The sequence below is a fragment of the Cervus elaphus genome, chromosome 8, assembly GCF_910594005.1.
Source record: "Cervus elaphus chromosome 8, mCerEla1.1, whole genome shotgun sequence".
In the NCBI taxonomy this organism is placed as follows: domain Eukaryota; kingdom Metazoa; phylum Chordata; class Mammalia; order Artiodactyla; family Cervidae; genus Cervus; species Cervus elaphus.
In genome coordinates this window covers 37,751,821-37,771,981 of record NC_057822.1, presented here as the reverse complement: position 1 = coordinate 37,771,981, position 20,161 = coordinate 37,751,821, and the positions used below count along the sequence as shown (strand labels likewise).

The window sequence follows — 20,161 nt, the reverse complement described above, 5'->3', positions numbered from 1 at the left end:
GACTGAAGTGACCTAGCAAACAAGAGTTCTTAAACATTTCAGTAAACTTTAATTTGGGCAAGGCAGAGATCTCTTGACTGTTTTTTTTTTTTTTTTTTGATTAATTACTTGCTTGGGTTTCAGCAGAGGACAGTTTGCAACACCCCCAGGAGAACTCAGGTTAGTTTGAACTTTGTGACTGCTGCATCTGTTCCTGGGGTGGCGTGTGCATGCCGCTGGCTGCAGAAGTCTCTCAATCCCATCAGTGGGCTGCCACTTGCTCTTGGCTTTCTGTCCTTGTCGGGGTGCAAGCTGTCAGTGTGGCTGGATGAACTGAGCTCCTGTCACCTGTTCGTTCTCCATCCTGGTCTGCTCTCCCATCATCTCCTTCATTGTTGAGTACAGACTGGGATCAGTGCCTGCATCAAGAGACTAGATAAAGTGAGTTGTTGTATGTTTTATTTCTGTTAGATTATTCAACTCAATGCAGTGGTTTGCCTGACTCAAGGTGGTAGGGGAAGGGCAATGAGAGGTGGCATAAGAGAGGGAAAGGGGTACAGCATTGAAAATCAGGTGTCTGTGAACGTCAGATCTTGTCTTATCTGGCCAGTCTTCTCCCCAAGGTCTTCGAGTGACAAGTAGGCAGGCACAAGTAATGGTGGTCGGCAGAAGCAGATTTTATTAATAGCTAGTTGGGACTTGTCTCAGAACCTGCTACCAGTAGGTCAGAAGAGGAGGCAAAGCCGAGCAGAAGGAGAGTTTTTCCCAGAGGATTGGAGCAGAGCTGGCTGCATCACCTCTGCAGGTTTCCCAGGGCAGATGGCCCTAGCCTGGGTTATGTCAGCTGTTGGGTAGGAAGAATCAGAAGGAAGGAAGGGGGAGAGGGAGAAGTGAGTTCCTTACTCCACATGGATGGAAGGAAGAGACCATCCCTAATCTGACTTTGAACCTTACAACTCCTTAACTCTTGAACCCTGTCCGGAGTGTCACTCCTATTTTTGTTAAGGGAACTCTTCTGACTATATCCTATACTGAATTAAGCATAGGATTTCTTCGTTTATAAAACTGAAGAGTTAGACTAGAATCTGTCTTTTAGGGGTTACAAACTGACAGCTTACCAAACCTTGTCTTGTTATTTTGATAAGCTTGAATTTAAATATTCCTAGGTAGAACCTGGGATGTCTGGTTTGCTGCATTCCTTACAGTCTTTTCTCTGTCCCCTTGATTCTTTGATTCTTCCTTAGCTGCTCGAGGCAGTTGAGTTTGACGAGCCTGGGACTGTTTGACCAGTCTAGTTCCTTTTCTTATTAAAAGACTGTGATTCCACAATTTACCAGCTCTCTGACCCTGGAAGTCATTTGGTTTTCTATTAAGAATATTCATTTTACAACAGAAGCAGCTGAGATGATTGCTTGAGGGCAGAACCAGATTTTCTTTCCTTTTTCTCTCATCCTCATCCATGTTGAAGCCATCACCTGTTGTTTCTAGGAATAGTCTTGCTCCTGCTTTTTCAATGGATGATGCTGTTGGTGTTCTCTTATACTCCTAAGTGGCTATACGCAAGGGGCTTTGCAGTTAATTATTTCCTGTGCATGGGACCACGGCTTTACTGTTCTAAGAGCTTCATCTGTCTCTCCTTTTGCAGTTCATGAATCATGGAGAGTTGGTTTATCACAAAGACTCGAGCTTTTTGTCATTCTAATACATATACATTTTTATTCTAGTAATAACATATCTGCTGAGATTAAGGTATTTATAGAAAGATAAAGTTTTCAGTTTTGTAACGTAAGTGCCATTTAAATAATTATTTCCATAATTAATATTGTTGAAAATTCTTCATCAGTTTAGATTTAAATATTAACTTCCCATTTCTTTGTAGCCTTTTCTTTGCCACTCAGCCAAAACAAAGAACATCTAAAGCAAATGTAACAAATAGTGAGTTTGGGAAAGATTTAGAGAGGGCCTTGCCATAGGTTATGAGGTTAATGAGATTAAGCTAATAGCGATGTTCATCCATTTTGTCAGGCCACCTCTACTTCATCCTTAGGTTTAAAAACTGCTGGAGCCAGGGACAGGTAGAAACCTCAGTTGTAACCTTGCTCTAAAATAAGGAAGTAACATATGAAAGCTTTGGTGGGCATAGCCCATTCTGGCCACAAAACTGGGATGTAGGCCTGCTTTTTTATTGACAGGACTGGCTTCAAGAGCTGTTTCAAGACCAAGTGATTCCTTCTTGCTTGGAGCTGTAGGGGAGGGGAGGTGGCAGGGAAGGGTAGGGCCGGAGCTCTAGCAATTCTTTGGTAAAGAGAAGTCTTCTTGGACGTTGGTGAAGGGAAGTCTGCATAAATTACCATCCTGGGTGTTCTGAAGTCTGTCAGACTCTGAGGTTGGCTCTTAAATTCTTTCCTAATGATCTGTAACACAAGCCTTTGGTTTTGTGATCTGTAGGCCTGGCCGAACTGTTCAGCCCTGCTGCTGAGCTGGTTACTGTGGAGACTAGGCTAGGATAACTCATTGGCATTGCTTTTCCTTCTGCTGAATTTCTAGCAGAAATTTATTCTGGCTTGGGACTGAAGGGCCCAAGAAATGACTAATGAGTTTTGTGCCGTGTTAAGTGATGCTCCCATCCAGGCCTCAAAATCATCAGTGGCCTCAGACAGTGCTGTCTCAGTCCTCATTTGCTTGTGAAGCAGTGTTTTACACTTTCAACTGCCTGTTACCCTTACGAAGACTAGTTTTAACTCTCAGGCTGTGTCACTGGCTGGGAGAACGTAAGTATATGCTAAAAGTAAGAAGCACTTTGCATTGATACTGTTAAAGTAGTCTTTTGTTTTGTAATCCTGGCTCAGACACCAGAAGGAAGGCAGAACCTACTTTTGGAGGTCATGACCCTCGCACCGCTGTTCAGCTCCGAAGCCTCAGCACAGTATTAAAACGCCTCAAGGAAATCATGGAGGGGAAGAGCCAGGTATTGTCTAGATTCTTTAGATTACTTGTTAAGCACTGATATGGGGATCATGCCGTGCTCACCGAAAATGGTACAATGCCACTTGAAAGAAAGTTCAGTTAATGCTTACTCCAACTGTAGACAGCAGATTTTTACTCATATATTCCTTATTTTAATTTATCAAAATTTTTTTCTTTTTATGGGTTGTGCTTTTTGTGCTCTATTTAAAAAATGTTTTTCTAACCCAGGGGCAGTAAAAAATGAACCATGGGAGACTATCTTCCGTGGTTTCTTCAAGAAGCTTTATTATTGATGTGAGATATGAAGGTATATGAATCAAGATTCATTTTTTTCCCCCATGGATGTCCAGTTGGACCCAGTACCATTGTCTTTTTTTAAAGACCGTCCCTCACTGATTGCATTATAGACCTTGTCGTAAGTCTGCATACTCATGTGAGGGTGTGCCAGGCTCTTCTCTTCCTTGCACAGCTCCACTTTTCCTTACACTAATACTTTGTCTAAAATCACTGTAGGTTTAGAATAAATCTTAATGACAGACATTGTAAGTCCTTCAGCTTATTCTTCTTTAAGACTGCCTTGGTTGGTCCTCTTGAACTTTTGCATTCCTGTGTGAATTTTAGAAATAGCTTGTTAATTTCTGCAAAAGAAATTTTCTAGGATTTTGACCAGCACTGTATTTGCCTTTGCATTTTGACAAATCAGTGTTTTCAGGAAGCCTTCACGCATTTTTACTGTTGCAGGATAGTGACCTGAAGCAGTACTGGATGCCCGATAGCCAGTGTAAGGAGTGCTATGACTGCAACGAGAAGTTTACCACTTTCAGACGCAGACACCACTGCCGGCTGTGCGGGCAGATCTTCTGCAGTCGTTGCTGCAATCAAGAAATCCCTGGAAAATTTATGGGTTATACAGGTAAATGAGCTTTATGACAATTTTACAATTTTTAAAGGTCATAGCAATAAAATAGTTGCAATAGGGGACCCATGTTAAGTCATTTTTTATTTTGGACTTTATGTGTGAGACGTGGGGAGAACAAACACGAGGGAGCACGACTTTGCTTTAAAGGACTTTGTGGTCAAATAAGAAAGTAGATGGAGATGTTCGTAAATAACAAGAGTAAAAGACTGTGTGTCATAGATGGTAGTGAAAAACCATGGCACCATTCATGTGTTTTAGGCAGGATGGTTACAGTGATGGTTAGAGTGGTTTATGTTACCATGAGAGTTTTTATATTACAAAATACAAATTTTGTATTTTATATGTACAAAGTATATACAGATATATATTCCTTAACACTATGCTCTAGCAAATTGCATTTACTCATATTCTTTCCTGAACTTTAGTAATATAGAAATTTAAAATTATTTATTGAAGCAGAAGAAAATTAAGCAATGGTGTGTGTAGTGACTAGGGAGTGGAAGGTGTGCAGAAGTTACCAAAAAGAGAGCATTCTCAGTATTTCTCTCGTGTTATTTTTATTATCATGTAAATCTTCCTTGTGGCCTTATTCACTGAAAATTTCCTTTTAAACCTAAACTGCTTCAGAGTTCAGACCCCAATTATCTTTCATCCAAATTATGGCTACAGCCTTTTAAAGTTTTTTTTACCTTTAATTTTTCCCTACCTCAGATTCTTTTTTCATACTGTAGTCAGTGTCCTGTTAAATGCTAGTTTGATCATGTAAGAGTATTTCCCCTGCCTAATACCCTTTCAGAGCTCCCATTACTCTTTGGGTAAAATCTTGTCTTTTTAATGTGGTTGATGTCTCAGTTGCCTAGGGCTCTCTTAACAAAATACCACAAACTGAGTGGCTTAGAATAAACAGAAATTTGTTGTCTCACCATTCTGGCGGCCAGAACTACCATAATTGCCCTTACTCCACAGGTCAGGGAACAAATGTAGAGGTTTTGCTATTTGCTGAGAATGTCTATTCCAGTTACATATTTTAGAACTGAGATATAACCACTACTGGCTTCGGGGACCTGTTGAACCCACTGTAAGATGGACCTGAGCTGAAACTCTATGGATCATGACCTCTGTAAGCCCCTGCTGACTTGAAACCATAGTAATGTTTTCTTAGTTTTAACTAAGTTAAAACTTGGTTAAGAAAACTAAGTTTTCTTAGTTTAACAGTTTCTTAGTATTAGTGTCAGTTCAGAGCCAAAGTCCAGTAATTGCCTAAAAGTTTGACTATTACCTTTTTCTCAATGCATGGTCACTCTGGTAAAAGGCTATAGGTCCTCAGAGGAGACCTCGTAGGAAGATTAACAGTATATATTTTTTGGCAGTGTAGTGGATTCCTACCTCAAGGTGACCCAGCGTCCATTCAAAGGACTCTGGGCCTGAGAATTTGTTGAGGGGGTCATGATTCATTTTGATTCGAGTTAGACTTTTGTTGTCTTGATCTAGAATGGTTTTTCTTATACAGATCCAGTAAGGATTTGGAAGACTGCCCATTTGCTTTAGGAACACCGTGGTCAGAGGTGTCACAGATCTCTGTATGTGTTACGCTGTTCTGGTTACTGCTTTGACCCTGATGTCCGTTCCTGCTAACCTTGTCTTTTGAGATTAAGTGCCACCACCCTGCCCCTGCCAACCTGGGATCCACTGGGCCCAATGCATTTAGGTTTTCCAGTTCAGCACCAACTGTTCCATGATAATTCCTGCAGAGAGAGGTGACCACAAAACTCTACAGGGGATGCCGTTGCTTCCCTCATATAGTCATAGTGACTATGTGCCCTCATAGTCAGGGTGACAGGTATGTGCCCTGGGTCCTCCTGGGGCAAGTGAGCAGATCTTACCTGGTAAATCTGCTCTTAGCAGACTCTCTAAGCCTTTGGATCCCTTCCTTTAGAGCATTCCACAGGCCTTCAAATTATTCGATGAGATGCATCCATATTATGGAGGGTAATCTACTTAAAGTCACAGATTGTAAATGTGAATCACATCTTAAAAAAAAAAACCCTTCACGACAACAACTGGACTATTGTTGGACCAACTCATCAGTCTTGCCAAATTGACACATAAAATTGACCATTGCAGTTGGCATAATAGATTCTGAACACAAAGGTATATTGTGACCCTGAATACCTAGAATACTTAGGCACGTAGAAACAGATGAGTGGATGTTATTATTGTTAATGGTAGTAGCAGTGTTGTCTCTGGGTCTGCCCTGCAACTTTTGGATTGTATGTGTCTGTTGTCTCCAGTGAACTGAGGGGCTGTGTCTTGTCAGCCTTTTCACCACCTCATGTAATTTTTTTTTTTTTACTGCTCTATAGGCCCTTGCTGGTGAGGATTCTCCATGAAATGAAAACTTTTCTGGTCAAGCTTGGCTCCCTTAATTGACCTGATCATTTTCATTCTAATAGCTGACTGATTAAGGGAGATTTTCTTTACAGTGTAAAAACCAAGCCTTTGTTGTGGCAACTTAAATACTTTTCTGCAGGAAGTAATTTTATCTCTTTTCCGAAATGCAGCCTTGGTCAGCTAGTGGTGGTATGTCCTCCACTTATTTATCCTGGGCTAGAGTTCAGTTTTTTTTGTTGGGGGGAAGAGGTTTGGGGTTGGTGGTGGTTCATGATTGGAGACATTTTTCTTTAGATTCGCCTGTTGAATTGTGTTAGAAATGAGTAACCCAACAAGTGATATTTAATTTTGCTTAAAATACATGCATAATTTAATAAAATGGAGTACTATAAAATAGTTGTCTTAAAATAAAAAATAAGACCGTATATTGTCCTTCATAGTAATTATGATAAAAACCCAGTACAGTTGACTTCTAGAAGTCTTTTGTTCCGTGTCACTTCAGTTTTCTGCTGTTAATGGTGAAAAGAAGGTAGAATTGTTATGTTATATGTCATTAGTAAAGTTTAATTATCATACCTCCTTTTTTAGTATGCTAAAATGTTATAGAATCACACAAAAAGTTGTTACAGAAGATCAGGGTAGAAATGAAACTTATATTTGGGTAGGACTGCTTCCAGGGGAAAAAAAACACTTAAAATTATTAAATAACCTTATTGTCTTCCCAAGACTATTTCATTTCCATCCTAACTTTTACCATGAGAATTTCTTTTATAGTTCCTCTGACCCATATTTCTTATTGTTTGTATGCCAGTTTTGTTTTTAAACAGTTTTTGAAACTGTGCCCCCTTGTGGAGATCAATCTTTATGACTTCACATAAAGAACTAAATAACATTTTCCTCCTTCCTTGTTACCGAGGTAAAAAATGTTCCTTCTATTTGTGTTGGTTTAATGTATTTAACTAAAATTTTTCCTTGAACCTCCTGTCTTTGATAGAATCCCTTACTTCACTTCTAGAACCTTGAGAAATACTCTTTTAGCGGAGTTTTCTAGTACATTGAGTCATATTTTCTTAAGTTGTTATAAATATTTGCAGTAATTTGGGTAGCTGGATGGATTTATCATAATTTTCATTTTTATTTAAAAATTTTTTTATTATTTTATACAGTAAATGCTTATTTACCCACATATTTGCTCTTCCTGTTGCTTTTCTTTCTTTTTTTAATTGAAGTACAGTTGCTTTAGAATGTTATATTGCTTTCTACTGTACAATGAAGTGAATCAGTTATATGTAGACATACATCCCCTCCCTCTTAAACCTCCCTCCCACCCCCTTTGGTTTTAAAATATATAACAGAGCTAACAAAGTTACTTCACTTTTAAAAAGAGGTCTTGTTTGGTAGTCTTTACTTGAAGATGATTCCCTGTTATTAGATTAACTATTAAGCCAAGGGTTTAATGGTTCTGGTAAGTAGATATTTTAGTTATCATCTAATAAGTTTTCTTCTTCTTTTTTTTTTCCTCCTAGGGGACCTCCGAGCCTGTACATACTGTAGAAAAATAGCCTTAAGTTATGCTCATTCCACAGACAGTAATTCCATTGGTGAAGACTTGAATGCTCTTTCAGACTCCGCTTCCTCTGTGTCTGTACTTGACCCGAGTGAACCCCGTACACCTGTGGGGAGTAGAAAAGCCAGCCGCAACATATTTTTAGAGGATGATTTTGCCTGGCAAAGGTATAGTCACTTACATATCTGCAGTGCTATTCCACTTAGTTATGGGGACTAAGAAGAAAATATTTGAACTCAGGATTTCTACCCCAGAGCACTTCTGTTTTGTATATGTGATTGAAGAGTTCTATAAGTTGCTCATTCAGCCAGTTTTATTGTTTTATTGCCACCTGTTATACTTAATAACTAGGGCTTCCCTGTGGCTCAGTGGCAAAGAATACATCTGCTTGCAATGTAGGAGATGCGGAGATGTGGGTTTGATCCTTGGGTTGGGAAAATCCCCTTTAAGAGGAAATGGCAACCCACTCCAGTATTCTTGCCTGGGAAATTCCATGGACAGAGGAGCCTGGTGGGCTACAGCCCAGGGGGTCACAAAGATTCTGGGCTTCCAAGCTTATGTGGTGATAAAAGAATCTACCTGTAATGCAGGAGATGCAAGAGACGCGAGTTTGACCCCTGGATCAGGAAGATTCTCTGGAGTAGGAAGTGGCAACCCACTCCAGTATTCTTGCCTGGAAAATTTCATGGACAGAGGAGCCTGTTGGGCTGTAGTCCGTAGGGTCTCAAAGAGTCAGACATGACTGGAGCATGCACACACACACACACACACACACATATTCTCACACATACACACTCACTTAATAAACTTCCTTTATTGATCTTTTGATGTTGTTATCCTGAAGACAAAAATTATCCTATTTCTACCTCAACTGAAAGAAAAAAATAAGAATGATCCATAAACTCATTATTGCAGAAAAACAACCTGCTTTTTAATGTTATAGCACTCTATTGAAATTGGATTTGCCTGTAACTCTCTTAAATCGTCTCAGTATATTCCTATTTTCTTTCTAGTTTAATTCATCCAGACTCTTCAAACACCGCTCTTTCAACAAGACTTGTGTCTGTTCAAGAGGATGCTGGGAAATCTCCTGCTCGAAATAGGTGAACTGCCAAGTGAAAACATTGTGTTCTGTGCCTGTTATGTCTGGTTTTTCTTTTTTACAGTGTTGAGAAGAACTAACATAAAATGGATAGGATTGATTTTTGTACATTTTCTTAGCTCTAAAAGCTGAGTTAAACTTCCGTTTCCTTTTAGCTAGTCAGCTGTCACTTTCATTCTCACAGTGGCCTTTTCTACTCTTCTCTGCTGTCTTCAACCCTACTTTCTTCTGACTTATTAGCAGATGACTTCACTTTTCAACTACAGAGCAAAAAGGGGAGATGACAGAAGGGGATGACCTCAACTCTTAGCATCAGTTACCAACTTGATTACATTTGGAGCTCATTCATTCCTTTTCACCTTGCTTCTCCGTTTGTATTCTGCTTGTCATCCCTTACTTATTCTTTCTTATTCAGTTCAGTTCAGTCGCTCAGTTGTGTCCGACTCTTTGCGACCCCATGAACCACAGCACGCCAGGCCTCCCTGTCCATCAGCGTCTCCCGGAGTCTACCCTAACCCATGTCCATCGAGTGGTGATGCCATCCAACCATCTCATCCTCTGTTGTCCCCTTCTCCTCCTGCCCTCAATCTTTCCCAGCATCAGGGTCTTTTCCAATGAGTCAGCTCTTCGCATCAGGTGGCCAAAGTACTGGAGTTTCAGCTTCAACATCAGCCTTCCAATGAACACCCAGGACTGATCTCCTTTAAGATGGACTGGTTGGATCTCCTTGCAGTCAAAGGGACTCTCAAGAGTCTTCTCCAACACCACAGTTCAAAAGCATCAGTTCTTCGGCGCTCAGCTTTCTTTATAGTTCAACTCTCACATCCATACCTGACCACTGGGAAAACCATTGCCTTGATTAGACGGACTTTTGTTGACAAAGTAATGTCTCTGCTTTTTAATATGGTGTCTAGATTGGTCATAATTTTACTTCCAAGGAGTAAGCGTCTTTTAATTTCAGGCTGCAATCACATCCGCAGTGATTTCAGAGCCCAGAAAAATAGTCAGCCACTGTTTCCACTATCTCCCCATCTATTTGCCATGAAGTAATGGGACTGGATGCCATGATCTTAGTTTCCTGAATGTTGAGCTTTAAGCCAACTTTTTCACTCTCCTCTTTCACTTTCATCAAGAGGCTCTTTAGTTCTTCTTCACTCTCTGCCATAAGGGTAGTGTCATCTGCGTGTCTGAGGTTATTGATATTTCTCCTGGCAATCTTGATTCCAGCTTGTGCTTCCTCCAGCCCAGCGTTTCTCATGATGTACTCTGCATATAAGTTAAATGAGTAGGGTTATAATATACAGCCTTGATGTATTCCTTTTCCTATTTGGAACCAGTTTTGTTCCATGTCCAGTTCTAACTGTTGCTTCTTGACCTGCATACAGATTTCTCAGGAGGCAGGTCAGGTGGTCTGGTATTCCCATCTCTTTCAGAATTTTCCACAATTTATTGTGATCCACACAGTCAAATGCTTTGGCATAGTCAAGAAAGCAGAAACAGATGTTTTTCTGGAACTCTCTTGCTTTTTTGATGATCCAGCGGATGTTGGCAATTTGATCTCTGGTTCCTCTGCCTTTACTAAAACCAGCTTGAACGTTCATCTGGAAGTTCATGGTTCACGTAATGCTGAAGCCTGGCTTTGAGAATTTTGAGCATTACTTTACTAGCGTGTGAGATGAGTGCAATTGTGCGGTAGTTTGAGCATTCTTTGGCATTGCCTTTCTTTGGGATTGGAATGAAAACTGACCTTTTCCAGTCTTGTGGCCACTGCCGAGTTTTCCAAATGTGCTGGCATATTGAGTGCAGCACTTTCACAGCATCATCTTTCAGGATGTGAAATAGCTCAACTGGAATTCCATCACCTCCACTAGCTTTGTCCGTAGTGATGCTTTCTAAGGCCCACTTGACTTCACATTGCAGGATGTCTGGCTCTAGGTGAGTGATCACACCATTGTGATTATCTGGGTCGTGAAGATCTTTTTTGTACAGTTCTTCTGTATATTCTTGCCACCTCTTCTTAATATCTTCTGCTTCTGTTAGGTCCACACCATTTCTGTCATTTATTGAGCCCATCTTTGCATGAAATGTTCCCTTGGTATCTCTAATTTTCTTGAAGAGATCTCTAGTCTTTCCCATTCTGTTGTTTTCCTGTATTTCTTTGCATTGATTGCTGAGGAAGGCTTTCTTACCTCTCCTTGCTGTTCTTTGGAACTCTGGATTCAAATGGGTATATCTTTCCTTTTCTCCTTGGCTTTTCACTTCTCTTCTTTTCACAGCTATTGGTAAGGCCTCCTCAGACAGCCATTTTGCTTTTTTGCATTTCTTTTTCTTGGGGATGGTCTTGATTCCTGTTTCCTGTGCAATGTCACAAACCTCCGTCCATAGTTCATCAGGCACTCTATCAGATCTAGTCCCTTAAATCTTATTTCTCACTTCCACTGTATAATCATAAGGGATTTGATTTAGGTCATACCTGAATGGTCTAGTGGTTTTCTCCACTTGCTTCAATTTCAGTCTGAATTTGGCAATAAGAAGTTCATGATTTGAGCCACAGTCAGCCCCCGGTCTTATTTTTGCTGACTGTATAGAGCTTCTCCATCTTTGGCTGCAAAGAATATAGTCAATCTGATTTCGGTGTCGCTCATCTGGTGATGTGCATGTCTTCTCTTGTGTTGTTGGAAGAGGGTGTTTGCTATGACCAGTGCGTTCTCTTGGCAGAACTCTATTAGCCTTTGCCCTGCTTCATTCTGTACTCCAAGTCCAAATTCTCTGTTATTCCAGGTGTTTCTTGACTTCCTACTTTTGCATTCCAGTCCCCTGTAATGAAAAGGACATCTTTTTTGGGTGTTAGTTCTAGAAGGTGTTGTAGGTCTTCATGGGAACTGTTCAACTTCAGCTTCTTCAGCATTACCCGTTGGGGCATAGAGTTGGATTACTGTGATATTGAATCGTTTGCCTTGGAAACGAACAGAGATCATTCTTATTAGTCACCGTATTAATGTTCCTTATCTTCCACTTCTCTCTGCTGACTCCTTACCATCTGCATTTAAACAAATTGAGGTCTTACCTATTAAAAAGAAACAAAACAAACCCCCTTCCTTTGTGTTTTGCATATAGTTTTCTATATTCTCAATGTATTTTCTTAGCCAAATTCCTTGAAATAGTTGGCTTATAATTGTTCTGTAACTGCTCATTTCCTTTTCAACCTGCTAGAATTTTACTAATATCCACATCTCCCCCTGAAAACACACTTTCAATTATTACGAAGCTAATTGGTGAGCAAGTTGTTATAAACCTGAAGGAATAAGGCATCTGACTCACCATGGTTTAACATACATTCAGTTTATTCTTTCAGCAAGTAATTAAGTGCCTGCAAACTAGGTATTTGTTCTACAGCAGTGAATCAGACAGAAGTTTAAAGCTCACAAAAGCCTAAGGAATAGGGGAGGAGGTTGGAATTTTGAATAGCGTGCTCAGTGAAGACCTCACAGAGAGGGTGATGTCTGAGCAAAGACTTGAGGATGTGGGGGAGTAAACCATGCTGACATTTTATAGGGCAGTTTACTAAGCAGACCGGGAACAGCTAGTTTCCGAGAGGAGAGATGCCTGGCAGGGAGTAACTGGGAGTCCTCTGTACCAGGTGTAGAACCTGTTACTATTCATTGTATGGATTTTGGCATTAATCAATGAATGGGAAGCTGTTGTAGAGCTTCCTTTTTTATTTATTTTGAGAAAATTTTATACTTGCAAAAGAGTTGCAAGAAATAGAGAGAAATAAGTTTTCATACATCCTTCATTAAGATTCACTAGTTTACATTTTGCCCATTTGCTTTTTTTTTTTCTGGACTGTTTGAGAGTAAGTTGCAGACATCATCATCTTTTACTTTTAAAAAAGCTTATAAACTTCATTTTGTAGAGCAGTGTAGGTTCACAGCAGAATTGATTGGAGAGTGCAGAGAGTTCCCATATAGCTCCTCCCCACAACGTCCTGCATTATAAGTAAACTTCCCACACTACAGTGGTATGTTGTTACAGTTGGTGAACCTACAGTGACACAGCATTTTTACTCAAGTCTATAGTTTGTTCTGGGTGTTGTATGTTCTGGGGGTTTGAACAAATATGTTATGACATATATTCACCACTGAAGTAGATCAGAATAGTTTCAGTGTTATAAAAAATCCTCTGTGCTCTACTTATTGATCCCTTACTCCCCCCAACCCATGGCAACCACACATCTTTTTGCTGTCTTCATAGCTTTGCCTTTTCCCGAATGTTACATAGTTGGAATCATACAGTATATAGCCTTTTCAGATTGATTTCTTTCACTTGGCAGTATACATTTTAGTTTCTTCCATGGGTTTTTTTGGCTTGATAGCTCATTTCTTTTTAGCATTGGAGAATAGTCCATTGTCTGGAACTACAACAGTTTATTTATCCACTCACCTACTGAAGGACATCTTGGTTGCTTCCATGTTTTGGCAACGATGAATAAGGTTTCTGTAAACATGTATATGCAAGTTTTCATGTGGATATATTTTTCATTCATTTGGATAAATACTAAGGAGTGTGATTACTGGATCCTACAGTTAAGAGTATGTTTAGTTTTGTAAGAAACTGCTTTCCACAGTAGCTGTACCAACCATGAATGGGAGTTGTGTTGTTCCCTATCCTTGCCAGTATCTGGTGTCATCTGTATTCTGGATTTCGACCATTCTGATAGGTGTATAATGCTGACTGATTGTTTTAATGTGTGATTCCCTTATGGCATGTGATGCTGAACATGTTTTCATATGCTCCCATCCTTGCTGTCTGTATACCTTCTTTGCGGGGGTGTCTGTCTAGGTCTTTGCCCTGCTTTTTAACTGAGTTGTTTTCTTATTGTTGAGTCTTTAGATTTCTTTGTATGTTCTGGATAACGGCCCTTTGTCAAAGAAATTCTTTGCAGATGTTTTTTCCAAGTCTGTGGCTTGTCTTCTAATTCTTGATGTTGTCTTTTGCCGAGCATGGAAGACATATTTATGCTCATCATTTTTAATTTTAATGAAGTCAGCCTATCAGTTTTTTCATGGATGATGCTTTGGTGTTGTATTTAAAGAGTCATCTCAGTACCCAAGGCCATCTAGATTTTCTCCTATGTTATTTTCCAGGAGTTAACTTTGCATTTTGCATTTAGATCTGTGATTCATTTTGAGTTAATTTTTTGGAACAGTCTAGGTCTAAAAAGGTCGGTGTCTAGGTTAATATTTTTTTGCATGTGGATGTCCAGTTGTTCTACCACCATTTCTTGAAAAGACTATCTTTGCTCCATTAAACTGCCTCTGCTCCTTCATCAGAGATTAGTGACTGTTCCGTGGACCTGTTTCTGGGCTCTGTATTTTGTTCCACTGATGGTATTTGTCTGTTCTTTCGCTAATACCACATTTTCTTAGTTACTGTGGCTTTATGGTGAGTCTTTAAGTTGTATGTATCACTCTTCTGTTCGTTCCTTCCATATTACACTGGCTAAGGGCCTTTTGCCTCAACACATAAACCTTAGAATCAGTTTTTTATTATCTACAGAACAGCTTGCTAGCATTTTGACTGAGACAGTATTGAATCCATAGATCAGGTTGAGAAGTACTAATATCATGACAATATTGAGTTTTCTTATCCATGAACAATGACATATACTTAGTTCCTTGATATATTTCATCAAAGTTTTGTAGTTTTCTTCATTCAGATCTTGTACGTATTTAGATTTATACTTGAGTATTTCGTTTTGGGGAATGCTGATGTAAATGGTAATGTGTTTTAATTTTTAATTTCATTTGTTCATTGCTGGAATAGGAAAGTGACTGACTTTCATATATTAATCTTGCATCTTGCAACCTTGTTATAATTTTGGGAGTTTTTTGGTTGATCTTTTCAGATTTTTACATAGATGGTCATGTCATCTGTGAAGAAAGACAGTTTTAATTCTTTCTCCCCATTCTGTATTCCTTTATTACCTTTTCTTATTTCATTAGCTTATGTTCCCAGTATGATTTTGAAAATAAATGTCAAGAGAGGACATTCTTGCTTTATTCCTGCCTAAACAGTTGAAATGACAAAGTTGCCATTTATTGATATGGGGAAGACAAGGAGGAACAGTTTAGTTTTAGACATGTTGAATTTGAGAAACCTCTAGACATCCAACTGAGATATCAGATAGCTGGATGTATAAATCTAGAGTTCAGGACAGGGATTCAAGTCTGAGATATAAACTTGGGTGGTGTTATCATGTGAATCATATTTAAAACTATGAACCTGTGTGAGAACATCAAGAGAGTAAGTGTGGAAAATGAGGAAGTAAGGACCAAGGACCAAGATTGGGGAAATGAAGAGGAACCAGAAAAGGAGCCTGGGAAGGAGAGGTGAGTGACAAGGTCAGAGGAAGCCAGGAGAGTAGGTTGTCCTAATAGCCAAGAGAAGAAAGTATTTCAAAGAAGAGGGAGTTACCCTGCTGCTCTGTCAAATGAGGAGTGAAAACTTGACTGTGAACAATAAATATTGGTATAGGCAGTTTCAGTGGGTTGTTCAGGATTCTAGAGAGAGTGAAAGAAGAATTGGAGATGAGTTTTGGTGTACTGAAGCGGGAATGCAGCAGAGGAATGCAAAGTCACAAGAGTGTTTTAAAAGATGGGACAAATACAGTATTTCTTTTGGTATGTGTAGGAATGCAGAGATAGCTGCATTTGGACTGATACTTTATATTCATCAATTCAAAAAGAAAACACCCTAATTTTCATCATTTTTAGAAGAGTTTGTACCTATTTTGTTTGGGATATTACTGCTATATGCACTACAAATATAATTTTTTCCTACAATCCTCTCATAATGACTTCCTTTTAAACATAACTTGAAATAATTACAGACTAACTTAGAAGTTGGAAATAATAGCACAGAGAATTCCTGGATACTCTTCTTCCAGCTTCCCAGTAATAGTGTCATACACAACCATCACAACTACTTTTAAAAGTGCCCCTACCATTGGCAAATAAGCATTTATTTAAAAATGAACTTTCACAGTAATTCTCTCTGTTGATGAAGAATTTACAACTGTGTTTTCACTTTCTGTTTTCAATTTCCAGATCAGCCAGCATTACTAATCTGTCACTGGATCGATCTGGGTCTCCAATGGTTCCATCATACGAGACGTCAGTCAGTCCCCAGGCCAACCGAACGTATGTTCGGGCAGAGACCACTGAGGATGAACGCAAAATTCTTCTGGTACCGGCCCAGTATCTTTGACCCATTGCAAGTTTTGAGCATGAAGAATGTTTCATTTCATTGATTTTTTTTTTTTAAAGGCAAATGAAGTTGAAATAGCCAGTTAGCATATTAATTAAATAGAGGAACTAATTTGCTTAAGTTTTTATTAGGCTCACCTGAAATTGGTCAAGCAGCCCATGCTCATACCCTGCATTAATATTTTCTTGACCACCATAAAGATCAGAATTCAGGTGCTTCCATAATTCTAGAGCTTGACTTTGGGTTACATCCCAGATTGCTGCTTAAACTTTGGGGTATGTTTCTCATACACGTGGAATACTTTTTAGACATCTAATATTATATGTTTAAGTAGGTAGTAATCAATTATTTATTGAATTTATTTCTGTAAACTACTGTGTTCAATCATAAGAGTGACTCAAAGAAATGGAAGATATGGTCTCAGTCCTCAGGTTTATCATTCAGAAAGTAAAAATGAGGTCAATGAGCAGGTCCTTACTAGCAAAAGAAGTAATACTTTAGTAGTTAAAAAATAGGAAGTGCACTAGTAGTGGAGAAGTCAGGAAAGGCTTTAAACTGAAAGGCTTGCACTGGACCTTGAAGGATCGAATAGATTTGGGTGGGCAGTGAAGGAAGAAAATCTTATTTAAAGTGTGGGGAAAGGTATAGAGGTGAGAATAAGCCTGGCATTTTCCATGGACCGAATTAGAGTTTATTATTTGGGAGAGGTTTAGAGGGATGTTAAGTTTGATTCTGTGGGCAATGAGAATGGAAATTTACTTGGGGCTACTTGGTGGAAGGTGGTGAATTCAGTCTTTGTAAGTTTTAGATTAGAACCTGTAGATGCTAAGCTGTGTTGAAGTGTTCTTGAGCAGGGAGTAATTCTCTGGTGAAAGTTGGGTATAGGTGAGAATCTGGTGAAGTGAAAGCTTCAGAAACAGTTACTTTAGAGTAATGTGATTGTTCCTTTCTTATTTGTTCTGTCTCCAAAGAGGGATGTGAAATTTTGTGCTCAGGTAATCAGGAGACTGATAATATGTGCCATTCACTGAAAAAAAAAATTACTTGGGGTAGTTTTTCCCTAAGAGAAAAAGTTGTTTGGAATTAGATGAGCTGAATACAAGCTGTTCTCCATGCATGTGTCATTTCTATTAATCATGTAAGTTAGCTCTGACAAAGAAATCTGAATTGAGTTTCCTTTCATGAGTCTAAAAATCACAGGAAGAAATCTGAAAAGTGTGTAGTATCTTTCTCAGGAGTAACTGCTTGCTTACAATGTGATTTCAGGACAGCGTTCAGCTAAAAGATCTATGGAAGAAAATCTGCCATCACAGTAGCGGAATGGAGTTTCAGGATCACCGCTACTGGCTGAGAACACATCCCAACTGCATTGTCGGAAAGGAGTTAGTCAACTGGTTAATCCGAAATGGACACATTGCTACAAGGTAGTGGGTCTTAAGAACAATTTATGAATTTATTTTTAATGACGTGCCATCATAAAGGGAACAGCTTTCTTTGTGAGTGGGATGCTGTTTGATTTCTGCATGTGGTGTTTGGGGTGTTAGTTACTCAACCCTCCTCCCTTCTGAGTTGTAATCAGTAGATGCAAGGAGCCCAATGGGGGTCACAGTTTACCTTATTTATTAAAAGCAGAAATGTGCAGTAGTCCCCCAAACTCAGAGCTCTGCAGTTAAGCAGGATTGGGGAATATAGCTAGAACCTAAGGCCACAGTGGAGTGTTTCTGCTCCCTAATGTAGACTTTCAGCCTGTCTTCAGAACTGGGTCCATTAGCCACACCTAGAGTGTGCTAGCCGGCCTCACAAATCATTTGTGTGAAAGCACCAGACAGGTCCTATTGCCTTTGAGGGTGGTGTGTCGCTTGGCTTTTCTGCTTGTTTAGAGTAGCTACTCCTCCTCCCATAGGAAGAAACAAGTATGTGGAAGAGAAGAAACAGCTGTAAACAGTGAAGCCCTGGCTTCCAGTTTGTGTTGTATCTTTTTGCCCTCTGTGAAGTTATTCAGTCTCTTTGAGACTTGACCTCTCAGCTCCAGTGAGAAAAATATGAAAATATGATCCTGTGAAGAAGCTGTGAAAATGAAGTGAAATAATATGGACTAAATTGTTTGATAAATTGTGAAATGCCATATAAATCCAATGTGTTAATGTCTACTTCATGTATATATATGTTTGTATATATATATATATATTATACCTACATCTGTAATATTTGGTATTGTCTTCTCCTCAAAGACTATGAGCTCCTCGAGGACAGGAGCCATGCTGTTCTCAACAGTCTTTTTTATCCTCCTCTACTAAGTACAGGGGTATGCTTGCACAATTGCACTCATCTCACATGCTAGCAAAGTAATGCTCAAAATTCTCCAAGCCAGGCTTCAACAGTACATGAACCATGAGCTTTCAGATGTTCAAACTGGATTTAGAAAAGGCAGAGGAACCAGAGATCAAATTGCCACCACCTGTTGGATCATCGAAAAAGCAAGAGAGTTCCAGAAAAACATCTACTTCTGCTTTATTGAACTACACCAAAGCTTTTGACTGTTTAGGTCACAACAAACTGTGGAAAATTCTTAGAAATGGGAGTACCAGACCACCTGACCTGCTGTCTGAGAAATCTGTATGCAGGTCAAGAAACCACAGTTAGAACTGGACATGGAACAACAGACTGGTTCCAAATCAGGAAAGGCTGTATGTTGTCACTGTATTTAACTTATATGCAGAGTACATTGTGAGAAATGTCAGGCTGGATGAAGCACAAGCTAGAATCAAGATTGCTGGGAGAAATATCAATAACCTCAGCTATGCGGATGGCACCCTTATGGCAGAAAGCAGAGAGGAACTAAAGAGCCTCTTGAAGAAGGTGTAAGAGGAGAGTGAAAAAGCTGGCTTAAAACTCAACATTCAAGAAGCTAAGATCAGTGGATGTGACAGTTGAATTATAAAGAAAGCTGAGCACTGAAGAATTGATGGTTTTGAACTGTGATGTTGGAGAAGACTCTTGAGAGTCCCTTGGACAGCAAGGAGATCCCACCAGTCCATCCTCAAGGAAATCAGTCCTGAATTTTCATTGGAAGGACTGATGCTGAAGCTGAAACTCCAGTACTTTGGCCACCTGATGTGAAGAACTGACTCATTGGAAAAGACCTTGATGCTGGGAAAGATTGAAGGCGGGAGGAGAAGGGGACAGAGGATGAGATGGTTGTATGGCATCACCGACTATGGACACGAGTTTGAGTAATCTCTGGGAGTTGGTGATGGACAGGGAAGCCTGGCGTGCTGCAGTCCATGGGGTCGCAAAGAGTCGGACACAACTGAGTGACTGAACTGAACTAGTGATGCTTGCCTTGAGCACTTGTTGATGTTTGTGTAATTGAAATTAGGTCTTGTTGGGACTGCCTTCTCTGTAGGTTCTTCTTTACTGTGGTACTGTGAAAATCTTTTAATTAAGCTTCAAATCTCTCTTGTTTTATCCCTCACCTATCCAAGGACTGTTTGAAGTTCCAACTCTGATTAGACTAGAAAGTAAATTCAGTTTGTGTCTCATCTTGTAAAATTATTCTCTTAAGAGTTTTCGTTTTCTGTGGTCTTGGTTCAGGGCACAGGCTATAGCAATTGGACAGGCAATGGTGGATGGACGTTGGCTGGATTGTGTCAGTCATCACGACCAGCTCTTCCGGGATGAGTACGCTCTGTACAGACCGCTGCAGGTATGTTCGGTGGTGCGGCCAATGAGAGTCCAGAGAGCTTCGTTGCCAAGTCTTCCTCATCACTGGGAATAAAAAGTAGTTGAGTTACCCAGTGATACACTTTTCTAGTATGTTTTCCCTGTCATTTGAGGGAAGCTGTAACATTTTTACTTGGTTGGTAGCTGTGATGAAAAACCCTTTGAAGTCCCAAACTTTTCAGTTTTTGCAGCTTTTCTTAAGCTTGACTTTGTAGTGTCATTTACCCTCAGTGGTTTTTAATTT

General features: G+C 39.6%; 1 protein-coding gene across 2 annotated transcripts in view; it reads left to right on the top strand.

Moving 5' to 3' along the window:
- PIKFYVE (phosphoinositide kinase, FYVE-type zinc finger containing) overlaps positions 1-20,161 on the top strand; it is a 77,020-nt gene that overhangs the window by 5,953 nt on the left and 50,906 nt on the right. The window contains exons 4-11 of one of the 2 annotated variants that reach the window (XM_043910221.1): positions 124-159; positions 2,829-2,947; positions 3,688-3,859; positions 7,783-7,990; positions 8,837-8,926; positions 16,035-16,173; positions 17,461-17,618; positions 19,789-19,900. In XM_043910221.1, coding sequence (XP_043766156.1) covers positions 124-159; positions 2,829-2,947; positions 3,688-3,859; positions 7,783-7,990; positions 8,837-8,926; positions 16,035-16,173; positions 17,461-17,618; positions 19,789-19,900 — 1,034 coding nt within the window. The remainder of the gene's footprint in view (positions 1-123; positions 160-2,828; positions 2,948-3,687; positions 3,860-7,782; positions 7,991-8,836; positions 8,927-16,034; positions 16,174-17,460; positions 17,619-19,788; positions 19,901-20,161) is intronic. The other variant, XM_043910222.1, reaches the window with a different exon arrangement.